A 19,786-nucleotide genomic window follows, 5' to 3' on the forward strand; every position below is an offset into this window, starting at 1 on the left:
AGGGGGTCACTATACACATGTGTTAATCAGGATGTATGTCATCAACAGATGCAAGGCAATACTGTGTTTCTGTGTTACTCATACTACATACAGTAGTCATTGTGAAATTGGCAGTTCTGTGTACAGGGAGCAAGTTTTCAAACTTCCCATTTCCTGCCTACTTTTCATGTCGCAATCATAACACCCCATAACGAACATGAGGGTGATAACCACATAAAACACTGTATGCACCCTGATGATAACCACGTAAAACACTGTATGCACCCTGATGATAACCACGTAAAACACTGTATGCACCCTGATGATAACCACATAAAACACTGTATGCACCCTGGTGATAACCACGTAAAACACTGTATGCACCCTGATGATAACCACCTTAAACACTGTATGCATCCTGGTGATAACCACATAAAACACCGTATCCACCCTGGTGATAACCACATAAAACACTGTATGCACCCTGGTGATAACCCTGTAAAACACTGTATGCACCCTGCTGATAACCACGTAAAACACTGTATGCACCCTGATGATAACCACATAAAACACTGTATGCACCCTGGTGATAACCATGTAAAACACTGTATGCACCCTGGTGATAACCACATAAAACACTGTATGCACCCTGGTGATAACCATGTAAAACACTGTATGCACCTTCTCTTTTCAGGTAGGAGCAGAGCAGTCTTTTGATTTGGGACGCTTCTTGAAGGACAACTATAAACAGCTGAATTTTGGATCTCTGACAGATTCTCAGGTGAAGCAGCTCACCTTGCTATTACCATACTCTTGAAGTCTTCAAAAACTGACTGTACAAATATCTGGTCTGACATTGTGGTAACTTTTGTTAACATTGTATTTTGTTCAAATCGATTTTTTGTTGTAAGTATTTTGAAGAAAATCAATGGTGCACAGCAACTTTAGTGGAGTATCTGTCATTCTGACACTTTACACTACACTACATGTCCAGGTGAGTTTCAGTGCTGTGGCACTAGTATATTTCATGACCAATGGTTTCAGGTGTATGTGCGTAGCACGTCCATTACGCGAGCGCGGATGACTGCGGAGTGTGTGATGGCAGGGATGCTGCTGACCAACGTCAGCCAGTGTGACATGAAGACAGTGTTGCAGCCAGTCAGAGTCCACTATCAAGACCAAAGCCAGGATCAGGTAATGTTTACTCTCATGCTTACTAAAAACGAGGGTTGTGGTCGTTTCTGGAGCTCTACAGCAATTCCTTGATGAAACTTGCTAGTCAAGCGGTAAACTTATGCCGTTTTGGTGTACTAGCTGAAACACAATTAATATTGTTTGTCCGTCTCAGATGTTGAAGAGAACAGTGATTAACACAGCAGGACAAGGTATAACTGAACTGTTAATTGTATGAGCAACCTTGATCATGGTCTTCAGGGCTGATTTATCTGATGATGGTCCAGTGAGTTGCTATCAAGGTCAGCTTCTCCATTAGGGTTGTCATCACCCTCAGTCTTAAACTGCTGAGTATGGAAAAATGGAAGCTGAAAGTTTGCAAGCATATTTCTACAGCGGCCAAAGATGAGATCAGCACAAGCTGTTTCCTGTCATTTTTTCATTCAAAGTGTGTAATTAAGTATTGATGAAATCAACTTCTTTGTTGCCTTCAAAGTTTGGAATAAAAAATATGTTGCTTTACATGTTCATAAACATATTTTCACTGATTCACTCCATATGGTTTACACTTGATCCGGTTCCTATTTTCACAGCTGTTGTCCATGGCTCCCTGCCCTCTTAAGGAGAGCCTAAAACAAGAATGGAGGAGCACATCCTCCGCATGGGGAGGTTTTCTCAACCACTGTAAGGTAACATAGCAGTGAAATGTTCCCTGGGGTAGTGCTGGAGGTTTTTAGCAATTAGCCAAAGTTGTACTTAAAAGTATTTTACTGAGTGAAACCATTTGCAATCTTTACTTCTAACTTTTCAGTGAAGTGCTGTAAATACTCCAACTGAAAGTGGAGTTTCTCCTTACCTGAAGTTTATCATTAAGTTATTGATGCCATTGAATTTGGAAAGTCATTTAATAACTTCTCATATCAAGCTATAACAACAGGGTAATGCCATTTCATTGTTAAGTGATAGAAGTAATAATATAAAGTTAGTTACAGATGGAATAGTGTAAAGTAAAGATGGAATAATGTAGAGTGATGGAGAGAATTATATAAAGTAATGTGAAGTAATAGATGGAATGATGTTAAGTAATAGATGGAATAATGTAAAGTGATTGATGGAATAATGTAAAGGGATAGATGGAATAATGTAAAGTGATAGATGGAATAATGTAAAGTAATAGATGGAATAATGTAAAGTGATTGATGGAATAATGTAAAGTGATAGATGGAATAATGTAAAGTAATAGATGGAATAATGTAAAGTAATAGATGGAATACTGTAAAGTGATTGATGTAAATGTAAAAATAATACGTCTAATAATGTAAAGTGACCATATACGTGTTTGGAGATACGTGACACATGAAGTTATGTATGTAAATGTTTAGTGTCTGTTTTGCTTCGTATGTACATGTAACTTGTAAATCTTACATTGCCCGATCCACATGTTAGCTAGAACTCTGTTGTTTTTCAAGAAAATGTTCAAGTACCTGAGCAGGTTCACTGGGTGGAAGGTTGACGAGACCAACATACTGAGGATAGCTGATGCATTGTACTGTGAGGTTAGTGTCAGCTGTCAGTAACACTGTAGTGTCAGTGACGCTGTGTAGTGTCAGTAACACTGTGTAGCGTCAGTAACACTGTGTAGTGTCAGTAACACTGTGTAGAGTCAGTAATACTGTGTAGTGTCAGTAACACTGTAGTGTCAGTAACATTGTGTAGTGTCAGTAACACTGTGTAGTGTCAGTAACATTGTGTAGTCTCAGTAACATTGTAGTGTTAGTAACACTGTAGTGTCAGTAACACTGTGTAGTGTCAGTAACACTGTGTAGTGTCAGTAACATTGTGTAGTGTCAGTAACACTGTGTAGTGTGCAGTATCAGTAACACTGTGTAGTGTCATTAACATTGTGTAGTGTCAGTAACACTGTGTAGTGTCAGTAACATTGTGTAGTGTCAGTAACACTGTAGTGTCAGTAGCATTGTGTAGTGTCAGTATCTTTGTGTAGTGTCAGTAACACTGTAGTGTCAGTATCATTGTGTAGTGTCAGTAACACTGTGTAATGTAAGTAACACAGTGTAGTGTCAGTAACACTGTGTAGTGTCAGTATCTTTGTGTAGTGTCAGTAACACTGTGTAGTGTCAGTAACTCTGTGTAGTGTCAGTAACACTGTGTAGTGTCAGTATCATTGTGTAGTGTCAGTAACATTGTAGTGTCAGTAACACTGTAGTGTCAGTAACACTGTGTAGTGTCAGTAACACTGTGTAGTGTCAGTAACATTGTGTAATGTCAGTAACACTGTCTAGTGACAGTAACACTGTGTAGTGTCAGTAACACTGTGTAGTGTCAGTAACATTGTGTATTGTCAGTAACACAGTGTAGTGTCAGTAACATTGTGTAGTGTCAGTAACACTGTGTAGTGTCAGTAACATTATGTAGTCTCAGTAACACTGTGTAGTGTCAGTAACATTATGTAGTCTTAGTTACACACTGTGGTGTAAGGCTTTAGTTACACAGTGTAGTGTAAGGCTTTAGTTACACACTGTGGTGTAAGGCTTTAGTTACACAGTGTGGTGTAAGGCTTTAGTTACACAGTGTAGTGTAAGGCTTTAGTTTACACACTGGTGTAAGGCTTTAGTTACACACTGGTGTAAGGCTTTAGTTACACAGTGTAGTGAAAGGCTTTAGTTACACACTGTGGTGTAAGGCTTTAGTTACACAGTGTAGTGAAGGCTGTAGTTACACACTGTGGTGTAAGGCTTTAGTTACACAGTGTAGTGTAAGGCTTTAGTTACACAGTGTAGTGAAAGGCTTTAGCTTACACACTGGTGTAAGGCTTTAGTTACACAGTGTAGTGAAGGCTGTAGTTACACAGTGTGGTGTAAGGCTTTAGTTACACAGTGTAGTGAAAGGCTGTGGTTACACAGTGTAGTGAAAGGCTTAAGTTACACAGTGTAGTGAAGGGCTTTAGTTACAAAGTGTGGTGTAAGGCTTTAGTTACACAGTGTAGTGAAAGGCTTAAGTTGCACACTGTGGTGTAAGGCTTTAGTTACACAGTGTAGTGAAAGGCTTTAGTTACACAGTGTGGTGTAAGGTTGTAGTTACACAGTGTGGTGTGATTCTTTAGTTACACAGTGTAGTGTGAGGCTTTAGCTACACAGTGTGGTGTGAGGCTTTAGTTACACAGTATTATCATGGAAGTTTATTATGTGTTTTACTGCACAGTTATGACAGGTGCGGAACAGCTTTTTCAAACAAACCTTAAAAATGTGTTTTGGGTCATTAGATGTACTTTGCTTGAGGAATAACGTAAACTTATTCATCTTATGTCAACTGTGCATAGGAATGTATTGAGATATTTTTATCACACTGTAAATTTGGAAACACAAATTTTAAGTTACTTTTCATTAGTGTTTTGTAAATGTACCTTTATTTGCATGTTGTAGTGTCTGTAGACTTACAGTATTCTGGATAAAGAAGATTGATGATGATAAAGATCATGTATTTGTGCATAGTGTAGAGTGTTTGATTAGAAACAAATGCTCTTCCACAATATGCTTGAGATGAGGTGGTTTCACTATTGGTAGTTGTTATGGTTACTGGTGAGTGGTGTTGCTGATGTCATTAATGGTGTTGTTTATTCAGATGCGCCATGATCTCAAACAGCCTTCTTGGATGAACCCGGAAATTCTACTTCTGATGAATGTTTACAATCTGTCATCAGCCTTTGCTTACCCAACGTCAGAAATACAGAAGTTGGGTGCAGGTGAGTGACATTGTAGGTTGGTAAGGGGTTGAAACATATTGTTGCCTATACCCAGGACAAGTGTAAGCTGACTTTAACTTCCCACTGGTAAGACCAATTTCCAAGTGTATTCGGTTTGAACCCTTAAGTTCAGTTAAACCACCAGGTAATATATGTGTGCTGCATCGGGATCCCAAAACTTACACCCCATCTCTTCATTAGTTCGTCACCATATGTGTGATTATCAGTAGCACGAAACTAGTGACCTTATATGACTTTCATTTGCCTTGCAACCACATGAAAATGAAATGAGATGTTAATGCATAAAATATGTATTCAGTTACTTTAAACATTAGGTAACTCACACAGAAATATTTGTTGTGGCAGGTGTTAAACACCTTCTGGTCAATGTCCTGCTGGAACACATATGACACATGTGGCATGAGCTGTCTATAGAACTGATGGCAAGTGTTTAGTGTGTAGCTTGTTTCAAGGACAGTTGTTTACAGTAGTGGGTGACCAAGCCTAGGTGAACACTACCAAGCCATTTCCCAATGAATGTCAGTATGTCATGTGTGGTATTGTTCCAGATACATGTGAGAAATTCTTCAGTTTCTAAACATAACACCCTACTTGGAAGGTATCATCAGTTTCCATTCCTTGATAGTTTGTTTACATGTTCCTTTCTAGGTCCCCTTCTTGAGAAGATGATGTCTAACATCAAACTCAAGTTGATTGACCCTGACAGTCAGATGAAGTTGTATGTGTACTCAGCAGTAAGTACTCACTCAGTTAACCAATGGATGATGATTTATGTGTACATAGCAGTAAGTACTCACTCAGTTAACCAATAGGGCAATGATTTATGTGTACTCAGCAGTAAGTACTCACTCAGTTAACCAATTGCCCAACGATTTATGTGTAGTCAGCAGTAAGTACTCACTCAGTGAACCAATGGGCCAATGATTTATGTGTAGACAGCAGTAAGTACTCACTCAGTTAACCAATGGGCCAATGATTTATGTGTAGTCAGCAGTAAGTACTCACTCAGTTAACCAATGGGCCAATGATTTATGTGTTCTCAGCAGTAAGTACTCACTCAGTTAACCAATGGGCCAATGCTTTATGTGTTCTCAGCAGTGAGTACTCACTCAGTTAAACAATGGGCCAATGCTTTATGTGTTCTCAGCAGTAAGTACTCACTCAGTTAACCAATGGGCCAATGATTTATGTGTACTCAGCAGTAAGTACTCACTCAGTTAACCAATGGGCCAATGATTTATGTGTACTCAGCAGTAAGTACTCACTCAGTTAACCAATTGGCCAATGCTTTATGTGTACTCAGCAGTAAGTATTCACTCAGTTAACCAATGGGCCAATGCTTTATGTGTTCTCAGCAGTAAGTACTCACTCAGTTAACGGATGGGCCAATGCTTTATGTGTTCTCAGCAGTAAGTACTCACTCAGTTAACCAATAGGCCAATGATTTATGTGTAGTCAGCAGTAAGTACTCACTCAGTTAACCAATGGGCCAATGATTTATGTGTTCTCAGCAGTAAGTACTCACTCAGTTAACCAATGGGCCAATGATTTATGTGTTCTCAGCAGTAAGTACTCACTCAGTTAGCCAGTGGGCCAATGATTTATGTGTAGTCAGCAGTAAGTACTCACTCAGTTAACCAATGGATGCTGATTTATGTGTACTCAGCAGTAAGTACTCACTCAGTTAACCAATAGGCCAATGATTTATGTGTACTCAGCAGTAAGTACTCACTCAGTTAACCAATGGGGCAATGATTTATGTGTTCTCAGCAGTAAGTACTCACTCAGTTAACCAATGGGCCAATGATTTATGTGTTCTCAGCAGTAAGTACTCACTCAGTTAACCAATGGGCCAATGCTTTATGTGTTATCAGCAGTAAGTACTCACTCAGTTAACCAATGGGCCAATGCTTTATGTGTTCTCAGCAGTAAGTACTCACTCAGTTTACCAATGGGCCAATGATTTAAGTGTTCTCAGCAGTGAGTACTCACTCAGTTAACCGATGGGCCAATGCTTTATGTGTGGTCAGCAGTAAGTACTCACTCAGTTAACCAATGGGCCAATGATTTATGTGTAGTCAGCAGTAAGTACTCACTCAGTTAACCAATGGGCCAATGATTTATGTGTTCTCAGCAGTAAGTACTCACTCAGTTAACCAATGGGCCAATGATTTATGTGTTCTCAGCAGTAAGTACTCACTCAGTTAGCCAATGGGCCAATGATTTATGTGTAGTCAGCAGTAAGTACTCACTCAGTTAACCAATGGATGCTGATTTATGTGTACTCAGCAGTAAGTACTCACTCAGTTAACCAATAGGCCAATGATTTATGTGTACTCAGCAGTAAGTACTCACTCAGTTAACCAATGGGCCAATGATTTATGTGTTCTCAGCAGTAAGTACTCACTCAGTTAACAAATGGATGATGATTTATGTGTACTCAGCAGTAAGTACTCACTCAGTTAACCGATGGGCCAATGATTTATGTGTTCTCAGCAGTAAGTACTTACTCAGTCAACCAATGGGCCAATGCTTTATGTGTCCTCAGCAGTAAGTACTATCTCAGTTAACCAATGGGCCAATGATTTATGTGTTCTCAGCAGTAAGTACTCACTCAGTTAACCAAAAGGCCAATGCTTTATGTGTTGTCAGCAGTAAATACTCACTCAGTTAACCAATGGGCCAATGATTTATGTGTTCTCAGCAGTAAGTACTCAGTCAGTTAACCAAATCAAACACTCACTCAGTTAACCAATAGGCCAATGATTTATGTGTACTCAGCAGTAAGTACTCACTCAGTTAACTGATGGGCCAATGCTTTATGTGTTCTCATTAGTAAGTATTCACTCAGTTAACCAATGGGCCAATGATTTATGTGTTCTCAGTAGTAGGTACTCACTCAGTTAACCAATTGGCCAATGATTTATGTGTAGTCAGCAGTAAGTACTCACTCAGTTAACCAATGGGCCAATGATTTATGTGTACTCAGCAGTAAGTACTCACTCAGTTAACCAATAGGCCAATGATTTATGTGTAGTCAGCAGTAAGTACTCACTCAGTTAACCAATAGGGCAATGATTTATGTGTACTCAGCAGTAAGTACTCACTCAGTGAACCAATTGGCCAACGATTTATGTGTAGTCAGCAGTAAGTACTCACTCAGTGAACCAATGGGCCAATGATTTATGTGTAGTCAGCAGTAAGTACTCACTCAGTTAATCAATGGGCCAATGATATATGTGTACTCAGCAGTAAGTACTCACTCAGTTAAACAATGGGCCAATGATTTATGTGTAGTCAGCAGTAAGTACTCACTCAGTTAACCAATGGGCCAATGCTTTATGTGTTCTCAGCAGTAAGTACTCACTCAGTTAGCCAATGGGCCAATGATTTATGTGTTCTCAGCAGTAAGTACTCAGTCAGTTAACCAATAAGAGTACTCACTCAGTTAACCATAGGCCAATGATTTATGTGTACTCAGCAGTAAGTACTCAGTCAGTTAACCAATGGGCCAACGCTTTATGTGTTCTCAGCAGTAAGTACTCACTCAGTTAAACAATGGCCCAATGATTTATGTGTAGTCAGCAGTAAGTACTCACTCAGTTAACCAATAGGCCAATGATTTATGTGTTCTCAGCAGTAAGTACTCACTCAGTTAACCAATGGGCCAATGATTTATGTGTACTCAGCAGTAAGTAGTCACTCAGTTAACCAATGGGCCAATGATTTATGTGTAGTCAGCAGTAAGTACTCACTCAGTTAACCAATGGGCCAATGCTTTAGTACTCAGTCAGTTAACCAATAGGCCAATGATTTATGTGTACTCAGCAGTAAGTACTCACTCAGTTAACCGATGGGCCAATGCTTTATGTGTTCTCAGCAGTAAGTACTCACTCAGTTAACCAATAGGCCAATGATTTATGTGTACTCAGCAGTAAGTACTCACTCAGTTAACCAATAGGCCAATGATTTATGTGTACTCAGCAGTAAGTACTCACTCAGTTAACCAATGGGCCAATATTATGTGTAGTCAGCAGTAAGTTCTCACTCAGTTAACCAATGGGCCAATGATTTATGTGTAGTCAGCAGTAAGTACTCACTCAGTTAACCAATGGGCCAATGATTTATGTGTTCTCAGCAGTAAGTACTCACTCAGTTAACCAATGGGCCAATGATTTATGTGTTCTCAGCAGTAAGTACTCACTCAGTTAACCAATGGGCCAATGCTTTATGTGTTCTCAGCAGTAAGTACTCACTCAGTTAACCAATAGGCCAATGATTTATGTGTAGTCAGCAGTAAGTACTCAGTCAGTTAACTGATGGGCCAATGATTTATGTGTTCTCAGCAGTAAGTACTCACTCAGTTAACCAATGGGCCAATGATTTATGTGATCTCAGCAGTAAGTACTCACTCAGTTAACCAATGGGCCAATGCTTTATGTGTTCTCAGCAGTAAGTACTCACTCAGTTAACCAATGGGCCAATGATTTATGTGTAGTCAGCAGTAAGTACTCACTCAGTTAACCAATAAGAGTACTCACTCAGTTAACCAATAGGCCAATGATTTATGTGTAGTCAGCAGTAAGTAGTCACTCAGTTAACCAATGGGCCAATGATTTATGTGTAGTCAGCAGTAAGTACTCACTCAGTTAACCAATAAGAGTACTCAGTCAGTTAACCAATAGGCCAATGATTTATGTGTACTCAGCAGTAAGTACTCACTCAGTTAACCGATGGGCCAATGCTTTATGTGTTCTCAGCAGTAAGTACTCACTCAGTTAACCAATAGGCCAATGATTTATGTGTACTCAGCAGTAAGTACTCACTCAGTTAACCAATAGGCCAATGATTTATGTGTACTCAGCAGTAAGTACTCACTCAGTTAACCAATTGGCCAACAATATATGTGTAGTCAGCAGTAAGTTCTCACTCAGTTAACCAATGGGCCAATGATTTATGTGTAGTCAACAGTAAGTACTCACTCAGTTAACCAATGGGCCAATGATTTATGTGTTCTCAGCAGTAAGTACTCACTCAGTTAACCAATGGGCCAATGATTTAAGTGTTCTCAGGCGTGAGTACTCACTCAGTTAACCAATGGGCCAATGCTTTATGTGTTCTCAGCAGTAAGTACTCACTCAGTTAACCAATAGGCCAATGATTTATGTGTAGTCAGCAGTGAGTACTCAGTCAGTTAACTGATGGGCCAATGCATTATGTGTTCTCAGCTGTAAGTACTCATCAGTTAACCAATGGGCCAATGATTTATGTGATCTCAGCAGTAAGTACTCACTCAGTTAACAAATGGGCCAATGCTTTATGTGTTCTCAGCAGTAAGTACTCACTCAGTTAACCAATGGGCCAATGATTTATGTGTAGTCAGCAGTAAGTACTCACTCAGTTAACCAATAAGAGTACTCACTCAGTTAACCAATAGGCCAATGATTTATGTGTAGTCAGCAGTAAGTACTCAGTCAGTTAACCAATGGGCCAATGCTTTATGTGTTCTCAGCAGTAAGTACTCACTCAGTTAACCAATGGGCCAATGATTTAAGTGTTCTCAGCTGTGAGTACTCAATCAGTTAACCAATGGGCCAATGCTTTATGTGTTCTCAGCAGTAAGTACTCACTCAGTTAACCAATGGGCCAATGCTTTATGTGTTCTCAGCAGTAAGTACTCACTCAGTTTGCCAATGGGCCAATGATTTAAGTGTTCTCAGCAGTGAGTACTCACTCAGTTAACCGATGGGCCAATGCTTTATGTGTGGTCAGCAGTAAGTACTCACTCAGTTAACCAATGGGCCAATGATTTATGTGTAGTCAGCAGTAAGTACTCACTCAGTTAACCAATGGGCCAATGATTTATGTGTTCTCAGCAGTAAGTACTCACTCAGTTAACCAATGGGCCAATGCTTTATCTGTTCTCAGCAGTAAGTACTCACTCAGTTAGCCAATGGGCCAATGATTTATGTGAACTCAGCAGTAAGTACTCAGTCAGTTAACCGATGGGCCAATGCTTTATGTGTTCTCAGCAGTAAATACTCACTCAGTTAACCAATGGGCCAATGATTTATGTGTTCTCAGCAGTAAGTATTCACTCAGTTAACCGATAAGAGTACTCACTCAGTTAACCAATGGGCCAATGATTTATGTGTACTCAGCAGTAAGTACTCACTCAGTTAACCAATGGGCCAATGATTTATGTGTAGTCAGCAGTAAGTACTCACACAGTTAACCAATAAGAGTACTCACTCAGTTAACCAATACGCCAATGATTTATGTGTACTCAGCAGTAAGTACTCAGTCAGTTAACCGATGGGCCAAGGCTTTATGTGTTCTCAGCAGTAAGTACTCACTCAGTTAACCAATGGGCCAATGATTTATGTGTACTCAGCAGTAAGTACTCACTCAGTTAACCAATGGGCCAAGGCTTTATGTGTTCTCAGCAGTAAGTACTCACTCAGTTAACCAATGGGCCAATGATTTATGTGTACTCAGCAGTAAGTACTCACTCAGTTAACCAATGGGCCAATGATTTATCTGTTCTCAGCAGTAAGTACTCACTCAGTTAACCAATAAGAGTACTCACTCAGTTAACCAATAGGCCAATGATTTATGTGTACTCAGCAGTAAGTACTCACTCAGTTAACCAATGGACCAATGCTTTATGTGATCTCAGCAGTAAGTACTCACTCAATTAACCAATGGGCCAATGATTTAAGTGTTCTCAGCAGTGAGTACTCACTCAGTTAACCAATAAGAGTACTCACTCAGTTAACCAATAGGCCAATGATTTATGTGTACTCAGCAGTAAGTACTCACTCAGTTAACCAATGGGCCAATGCTTTATGTGTTCTCAACAGGAAGTACTCACTCAGTTAACCAATAGGCCAATGATTTAAGTGTTCTCAGCAGTGAGTACTCACTCAGTTAAACAATGGACCAATGCTTTTTGTGTTCTCAGCAGTAAGTACTCACTCAGTTAACCAATGGGCCAATGCTTTATGTGTAGTCAGCAGTAAGTACTCAGTCAGTTAACCGATGGGCCAATGCTTGATGTGTTCTCAGCAGTAAATACTCAGTCAGTTAACCAATAAGAGTACTCACTCAGTTAACCAATAGGCCAATGATTTATGTGTACTCAGCAGTAAGTTCTCAGTCAGTTAACGAATGGGCCAACGCTTTATGTGTTCTCAGCAGTAAGTACTCACTCAGTTAACCAATGGGCCAATGATTTATGTGTTCTCAGTAGTAAGTACTCACTCAGTTAACCAATGGGCCAATGATTTATGTGTAGTCAGCAGTAAGTACTCACTCAGTTAACCAATGGGCCAATGATTTATGTGTAGTCAGCAGTAAGTACTCACTCAGTTAACCAATAAGAGTACTCACTCAGTTAACCAATGGGCCAATGATTTATGTGTACTCAGCAGTAAGTACTCATTCAGTTAACCGATGGGCCAATGATTTATGTGTTCTCAGCAGTAAGTACTCACTCAGTTAACCAATGGGCCAATGATTTATGTGTTCTCAGCAGTGAGTACTCACTCAGTTAAGCAATAGGCCAATGATTTATGTGAAGTCAGCAGTAAGTACTCACTCAGTTAACCAATGGGCCAATGATTTATGTGTTCTCAGCAGTAAATACTCACTCAGTTAACCAATGGGCCAATGATTTATGTGTAGTCAGCAGTAAGTACTCACTCAGTTAACCAATGGGCCAATGATTTATGTGTACTCAGCAGAAATTTACTTAAATTAATGCTTGGAAATAAATCAGACATTATTTCATCATTAGTTCGTATTTCTCTGTGATCAGTTGAGATAACAAATGCACTGTTTTTTTCTAAAACATTCATTCATGCATCTCAGCCCCTGTAGCAATAGATTAATGAAAACAAATAAAATAAAATTAAGGATGAAAGCAATTCCCTCGGAGAGAGAAATATTTTGAAACATCTGTATGTAACTTATTCATTGCTATTTTCATGTCTTTTAGAAACTAGAATGTCCATTTTTATTTCCTATATTTTTACTTACCTTACCATAGGTCTTATGCATATTACCTTAAGCTCCGCTTAGAAGAGATCAGACAGTCGTTGATTCACCATTCTCTAGAATGGCTGCCTCAGGTATCTACGAGTGTATAGGCACGGAAGTGATGTGATCTCCCCTCTCGCGTTAGCGTGGTCTATCCAAAAATCATCAGGGATCTTACTGAAGACAATACGTCGAGGATTGAACCAACACGACTGGGACCTCCTGCCCCCAGCCGTGCCAGTTCGGTCTACACCAGTAGGCGGGAGGGAGACTAGGGATCTTTTGGCCCAATTGGACAATCCTGGAAGATCCGTTTGTGACCAACATTCTCAAGACCGGCTACAAGCTGCCAATCACTGTGTCGCCGCCTCGGACTACAACGCCCCAGTCACGCGTGTATGCTCCAGACCAACAGCTACTGCTTGCAGACAACATCCAGACTTTGCCAGACAAGCAAGCTATAGAGACAGTGCTAGACCCCCAACAGTCCCCGGGGTTCTACTCACCCATCCTTCAGGTTCCAGAGAAAGACTCAGGGAAAATGCGCATGATTCACAACATGGTAGTTTTCAACCACCTTTACCTGTCGGAGCCGCCTCATTTCCGGATGATATCCCTGGAACAGCTTCGTGCCAAGCTTGCGCCCAGGACCTAGCTGGCCAGCCTCGACCTCCAGGATGCGTACTTACATGTGCCCATTTACTGTCGTCACAGGAAGTACCTTAGGTTCTTTTTCAACGGTTCCCATTACCAGTGGAAAGTGCTTCTGTTTGGAATTTCAACTGCCCCGTGGCTTTTTACTCGGATTACCTCGCTGATCACCCGGTTTCTCCATCTCAGGGGCATCGATTTGGACCCTTATATAGACGACTGCCTCATGAACCACCGCGATCCTCAGTTGCTTCGCAGACAGATGACTTTCGCCATGCATCTTCTGGAGCAACTGGGGTGGATTATCAACACAGACAAATCGCACCTGGAGCCGTCCCAGGAACTGACGTTCATAGGGGGGTTATTCCTGACTCACTGCGACCTAGTCAGGGTTCCGCAGGATCGCTGGAGGAAGATTGTCAATTTCGCCAGCCGAGGTCTGTCCCAGCCACTCATGCTCAGGGAGTGACAGTCCCTCTAAGGCCTCCTCACCTCAGCCCAGGACTTGACGCTCAGAGGTCGTCTGATGCTCCGGCTGTTACAGCGCTTCCTCTTGCCTTACATCCAGGCAGACGATCTTCAGTCAAGATTCCTCCTGCCTCTACATCTCCTCGCTTACCTCCGCTGGTGGATCACGAACTTTTCGTAACGCGTCTCTTCAGGGTTGGGGTGCACACTTCAGGGACCAGACCACCTCGGCGCTGTGGTCCGCCGACGAACTAGGCTGGCATATCAACAACTTGGGGTTCCAAGCAGTCATTCTAGTGGTTCGACATTGGATTCCTCTGCTGTGGAACACCAGGCTCCTGATAGGGTCGGAGAATTCTACGGTGGTGTGGTTGATTCGCAACCAGGGAACAACCAGGTCCAAACGGTTGTTGGAGCAGACCAATAATGGCATCAGAGCCAGAGCCCGGCACATCCCAGTTTGCAAGAACGTTCTAGCAGACGCTCTCTCAAGGCCAGGCAAGCCATCGCCAACAGAGTGGATGCTACATCCAGAAGCGTTCAACCTTCTATGCCACAGTTATGGTCGCCCTCTGAGCGACCTGTTTGTGACCCAGTTCAACAAACAGCTGCCGTTGTACATGTCTCCAATTCCAGATCCAGCGGCATAGGCAGTCGACGCCATGTCCTTGTCGTGGGAGGTCTGGACGCATACGCCTTTCCACCACCAGTTCTGCTGCCAGCAGTGTTAGCAAAGGTCAAGCAGAGAGTGGCGATTCGTCTGCTTTTGGTCGCGCCTTTGTGGCCAACCAGAACTTGGTTTCCGGATCTGCGCCCTCTCGCCGGAAGAAATCCGCTACAGTTGCCAGAGTGGCCTCATCTGCTCAGACATCCGCACACTCGACAGCTGCATCCCGATCCGACCCGATTTCATCTGTTTGGTTGGATCATCTGCAAAGGGCGCTAAAGGCTAAGGGCTTCTCCACAGGCATTGCTAAGGTTATTGCTTGTGCTCATCGAGTTTCCACTAGGTCACTCTATGTCACTCTATAAGTGGATTTCTTTTGAGAAGTTTTGTGCACAGAAATCCAAGGACCCGTTAAAAGCCTCTCCTCAGTTTATAGCAGATTTCCTTCTTTTCCTTCGGAAGTCCTGGCCTCTCAAGGGTAACACTATAGGAACGTATTTGTCGGCTCTTAACTCTGTGTTGGCAGTCAAGTGTGACAAGAAGATTTCCAAGGTGCCGGAACTCATCGCTTAACTTAAAGCGTTCAAGCTGGAGGACCAGAAGGCAAAGTGTCGTCCTCCTGCTTGGGACCTTAAAATCGTTCTTCGGCATCTGAGAGGTCCGCCTTACGAGCCCTTGGACTCTGCTTCTTTCGAGAATCTCTCCAGGAAAACAGCTTTTCTCTTGGCCCTGGCTACGGCGGCTAGGGGCAGTGAGATCCACGCTTTAGATGTCACCAGGGTGCGTTTTGAGGAGTCGCGACATGGTCCTGTTCATCTGGGACTGCTTTGGGATTTTGTGGTTTAGAATCAGCTACCAGGACAGCCGGACAGAATGTCTTCCATTCCTCCTTTGCCTTCCATTCTAGGACCACATGACGCTGAGGAAGAGCTGCTTTGTCCTGTGAGGGCTCTTAAGATGTATCTTGCCAAGTCATCATCCAAGAGGCAGTCTTGCAAGAAACTGTTTATTCCCTTTTCCTCGGCGGCTAAAGGGAAGTTAATAGGAATACTATTTCCCTCTTGGTACGTACGACCATCCTTGCCGCCTTCGATGCACAGCCTCATCCTACAGCCAATAACCCGCACGAGATAAGAGCCCTGGCGTCCACTATGGCTCTCCATAGGAACTGCACCGTTCCAGCCATCAAGGAGGGATGCTTCTGGAAATCCTCTACTGTCTTCGCTAGCCACTACCTGCGGGATTTGGCCGTCGAGGATGTGGAAGTGCTGCAATCCTTTGGTGCTCTGGTGGTTGCCCAGCAGCTCACCCGACCTACCGCCCATTAGGTAACTTCTTCTTCTTACCTTTTTGGTCTTAAGGTTAAGTTACGCCCTGGATGTGTTTGTTTTCCTTAGGGTTTGCTTGGATTACTATCTGTTTCCTGTTACAGGCGCCTCCTGTTTCAGCCTGTCGACTCAGTTAGTTCTCTTTGGTTGCTCTTGGCATGTGGTCTTAGGACGGTTCTCTGGAGCCCGACACCGCCGCCCTAGTGTCGAATCCATATGCATAAGACCTATGGTAAGGTAAGTTAAAAATTTATTAAAATCTAAATATTTTAGATATTTAAATACCTTACCATAGGGCGGTAACTTCCTCCCAACGCTGGATGCTCCTCCCCTCTCTGGACTCTTCGGACCTGGTCAGTAAAAGTGATTTTTTGATAGACCGCGCTTGTGCGAGAGGGGAGACCACGTCACTTCCGTGCCTATACACTCGTAGATACCTGAGGCAGCCATTCTAGAGAATGGCGAATCAATGAATCTTCTAAGCGGAGCTTAAGGTAATATGCATAAGACCTATGGTAAGGTAAGTATTTAAATATCCAAAATATTTAGATTTTAATAATTTTCTCCCTCACATACAAACCAGGATTATTCCTAAAGGAAATTCAGAAAGAAAGAGCTTAAGAATACTTACCTCTCTTTTCAGCATGATAGCAACATCATTGCTTTTCTGTCAGCACTTGGAGTATTCAATTCCATCCAGCCTCCATACACTGCCTGCGTGATGCTGGAGCTGTATCACAGGAACAACCTATTCTTTGTCAAAGTCTTGTACAGAAATGACACAGCAGCTCCTCCCTACACTCTGACAATACCAGGTGAGTAACAGATACATGGTCCAAAGTGTTAAAGCTCCTTTATAATAGTTGGAGCTTACATAGGTGGAACCCTGCAGTGTGATGAGAGAAGGGACATGGGAAGGAACGTGTTCAACATGGGCAGTAGCACTGGAATCACTGGATATAGACACTGCGTTAGGTCAGTAGGTGAACAATCAGGCTTCCAGTTTCATAATGACTACATCACATTACTGTGAGAGTAAATCATACTAAATGCAGACTTCTTGCGAAACATGCCCGATACCTGCAATGTCTCAGTGAATCGTATCCAATATCTGCCATGTGTCAGTGAAACGTATCCAATATCTGCTATGTGTCAGTGAATCGTATCCAATATCTGCCATGTGTCAGTGAAACGTATCCAATATCTGCTATGTGTCAGTGAAACGTATCCAATATCTGCTGTGTCAGTGAAACGTATCCAATATCTGCTGTGTCAGTGAAACGTATCCAATATCTGCTGTGTCAGTGAAACGTATCCAATACCTGCAATGTGTCAGTGAACCATATCCAATATCTGCCAAGTGTCAGTGAACCGTATCCAATATCTGCTGTGTCAGTGAAACGTATCCAATATCTGCCATGTGTCAGTGAAATGGATCCAATATCTGCTGTGTCAGTGAAACGTATCCAATATCTGCTATGTGTCAGTGAAACGTATCCAATATCTGCCATGTGTCAGTGAATCGTATCCAATATCTGCCATGTGTCAGTGAAACGTATCCAATATCTGCTATGTGTCAGTGAATCATATCCAATAGCTGCTATGTGTCAGTGAAACGTATCCAATATCTGCCATGTGTCAATCATATCCAATATCTGCCATGTGTCAGTGAATCATATCCAATATCTGTTATGTGTCAGTGAATCATATCCAATATCTGCTATGTGTCAGTGAAACATATCCAATATCTGCCATGTGTCAGTGAACCGTATCCAATATCTGCCATGTGTCAGTGAACCGTATCCGATATCTGCCATGTGTCAGTAAAACGTGGCTTGTGTTTTCACCACTGGGGGTATCTGAAAGGTATTTGTTGTACATACACACTCAGGTTCGGTGGATGTTCATGTGGTACTGGTACCATCAGGTTTTGTCCTTATTTTGTCTCTGTCTGCAGGTTGTGCCACACTGTGCCCTATTGCCACCTTCCACAGACTGTTGAGTAATGTGACACTGGAGGCGGAGTCTCGGGCTTCCTTGTGTGGGTCCACCCAAGCTGCAACAGGAGCCACCTCCACCCCTAACAGTTGTAAGTGACTTGTCCGACTTTGATTGTGGAATGTAGCAGCAACTGATTATCTGAGGCACAGACATTTGCCTGGCAGAGTTATCTCCCTGGTACCTACCATAATGCCCTGATTGTTGGAATGCTAGATTTGCTCATTTTTGCGACCACAGATCATGTAACCTTGAATCAGTGTTTACTGTGTGTTTCACATAAAATCTGAAACACTTTTCAACCTGCTTGATAAGCTGTTGTTCTGTTATCAAACATATCATTCTAATGGGTTATCAGAGGCCATTGTTATATTCAGTGATGCGTAGGCTCATTAATCAGTGTTTTATGCACAACATTTTTGTGTGAAGAGGCATGTTGATTTTCAAGTAATGAATGGAATTAGATATCTAATTTTAACAAATCATTATCAAGGAATCTTTGTTGTCATGATAGGTAGTTGACCCTATTAGTAGTTTGCTTATGTTATGTATATTCATGAGCTATTTGTTGAGCTGACATTGCTGACTCTTGTATCATACCATTCACCAACACTTCTTCAGATGTGGTACCACTGGCAACAGCTGGTGCCTTCGTCCTCCTTGCTGTTGTTGTTGTTGCCATGTACTTCCTCCACCGACACCGCCACAAGCTCAGCAAGCGTGTCATCAACTATTGCCAGCTACTTCACAGTCCTGAAAACAACACAGATGAAGATGAGCTTGTGGCCTGATGCTGAAAGTCACAGCAGGTAGTTTACTGTTTTGTTATGGAGACGCAATCTTGTCTTGTTGCATAATATTGGTGAGGGAAAATATCATTGATATTTTCTGTTCATATGACTATATTTTTTTTCACATTCCAGATTTTGTTGATTGTTTCAGAAGAGTTCCATTTAGTTTATCACATATGCATAAGAATTTGTTTTTCTGTTTTGGAAAGGTTTGTTATCATCAAATGTTTATAGAAGCAAAGATGTGGATAAGAATTTGTTTGAAGAGTTATCTGACCCTTCTGTAATGATTTCTGATTTGAGTAATGATAACTGATTTGAGTAATGATAACTGATTTCAGTAATGAAATGCTTCAGAAATGCTTCATCTGCTGTGTAAAGTGCATTTTTTAAAAGTTGAATTGAATTTTATGTCAGCATAGTTAAATACTAACTATGGTGATTTGTCCAGCTTAACATCTATTTCACATTTAAGTTCGGAACATATTAAGACTTTATGACATCTGGCCCAAATGATAATCATCTTTTTGACATTTGTTGTTTATATTATTCCCCCAAATAGTTTATACATTATATAGTTTTATTATGAACAAAAAATTTAAAGGAGAAAAACTTTAATAAACAGAGTTATTGAAAACTCCAGCCCTGCTCACATCATGTAAGTTGTTTTGGCACAGTGGAAACATTGAAACTAATGAATACAAGAATCCATTTGAAGAAACTGTTCCAAAATGTACAGTACATTCAGTGTGTTCACCACTGAGCAGAGCAAATCAAGTGTTGCATACAGGTTCTACTGCATGCGGGTAGACACAGAAACAATATCCTGGCCTGACATCTCTGCATTGATGTATTCCAGACTCCGTTGTTTACAGACTGCTGTCCTGTGGAATATTGCTGAGTGTGGCTT

General features: G+C 41.6%; 1 protein-coding gene across 2 annotated transcripts in view; it reads left to right on the forward strand.

Moving 5' to 3' along the window:
- Positions 1 to 19,773, forward strand: part of LOC124278154 (prostatic acid phosphatase-like) — a 21,373-nt gene extending 1,600 nt beyond the window's left edge. The window contains exons 3-11 of one of the 2 annotated variants that reach the window (XM_046713888.1): positions 674 to 760; positions 1,024 to 1,173; positions 1,746 to 1,841; positions 2,622 to 2,708; positions 4,792 to 4,912; positions 5,582 to 5,667; positions 16,731 to 16,902; positions 18,045 to 18,176; positions 18,707 to 19,773. In XM_046713888.1, coding sequence (XP_046569844.1) covers positions 674 to 760; positions 1,024 to 1,173; positions 1,746 to 1,841; positions 2,622 to 2,708; positions 4,792 to 4,912; positions 5,582 to 5,667; positions 16,731 to 16,902; positions 18,045 to 18,176; positions 18,707 to 18,876 — 1,101 coding nt within the window. In that variant the 3' untranslated portion in view covers positions 18,877 to 19,773. The remainder of the gene's footprint in view (positions 1 to 673; positions 761 to 1,023; positions 1,174 to 1,745; positions 1,842 to 2,621; positions 2,709 to 4,791; positions 4,913 to 5,581; positions 5,668 to 16,730; positions 16,903 to 18,044; positions 18,177 to 18,706) is intronic. The other variant, XM_046713889.1, reaches the window with a different exon arrangement.
- The last annotated feature ends 13 nt before the right edge of the window (positions 19,774 to 19,786 follow it).

This window comes from Haliotis rubra, unplaced genomic scaffold (genome assembly GCF_003918875.1).
Source record: "Haliotis rubra isolate DU_JTF1 unplaced genomic scaffold, ASM391887v1 Scf232, whole genome shotgun sequence".
In the NCBI taxonomy this organism is placed as follows: Eukaryota; Metazoa; Mollusca; class Gastropoda; order Lepetellida; family Haliotidae; genus Haliotis; species Haliotis rubra.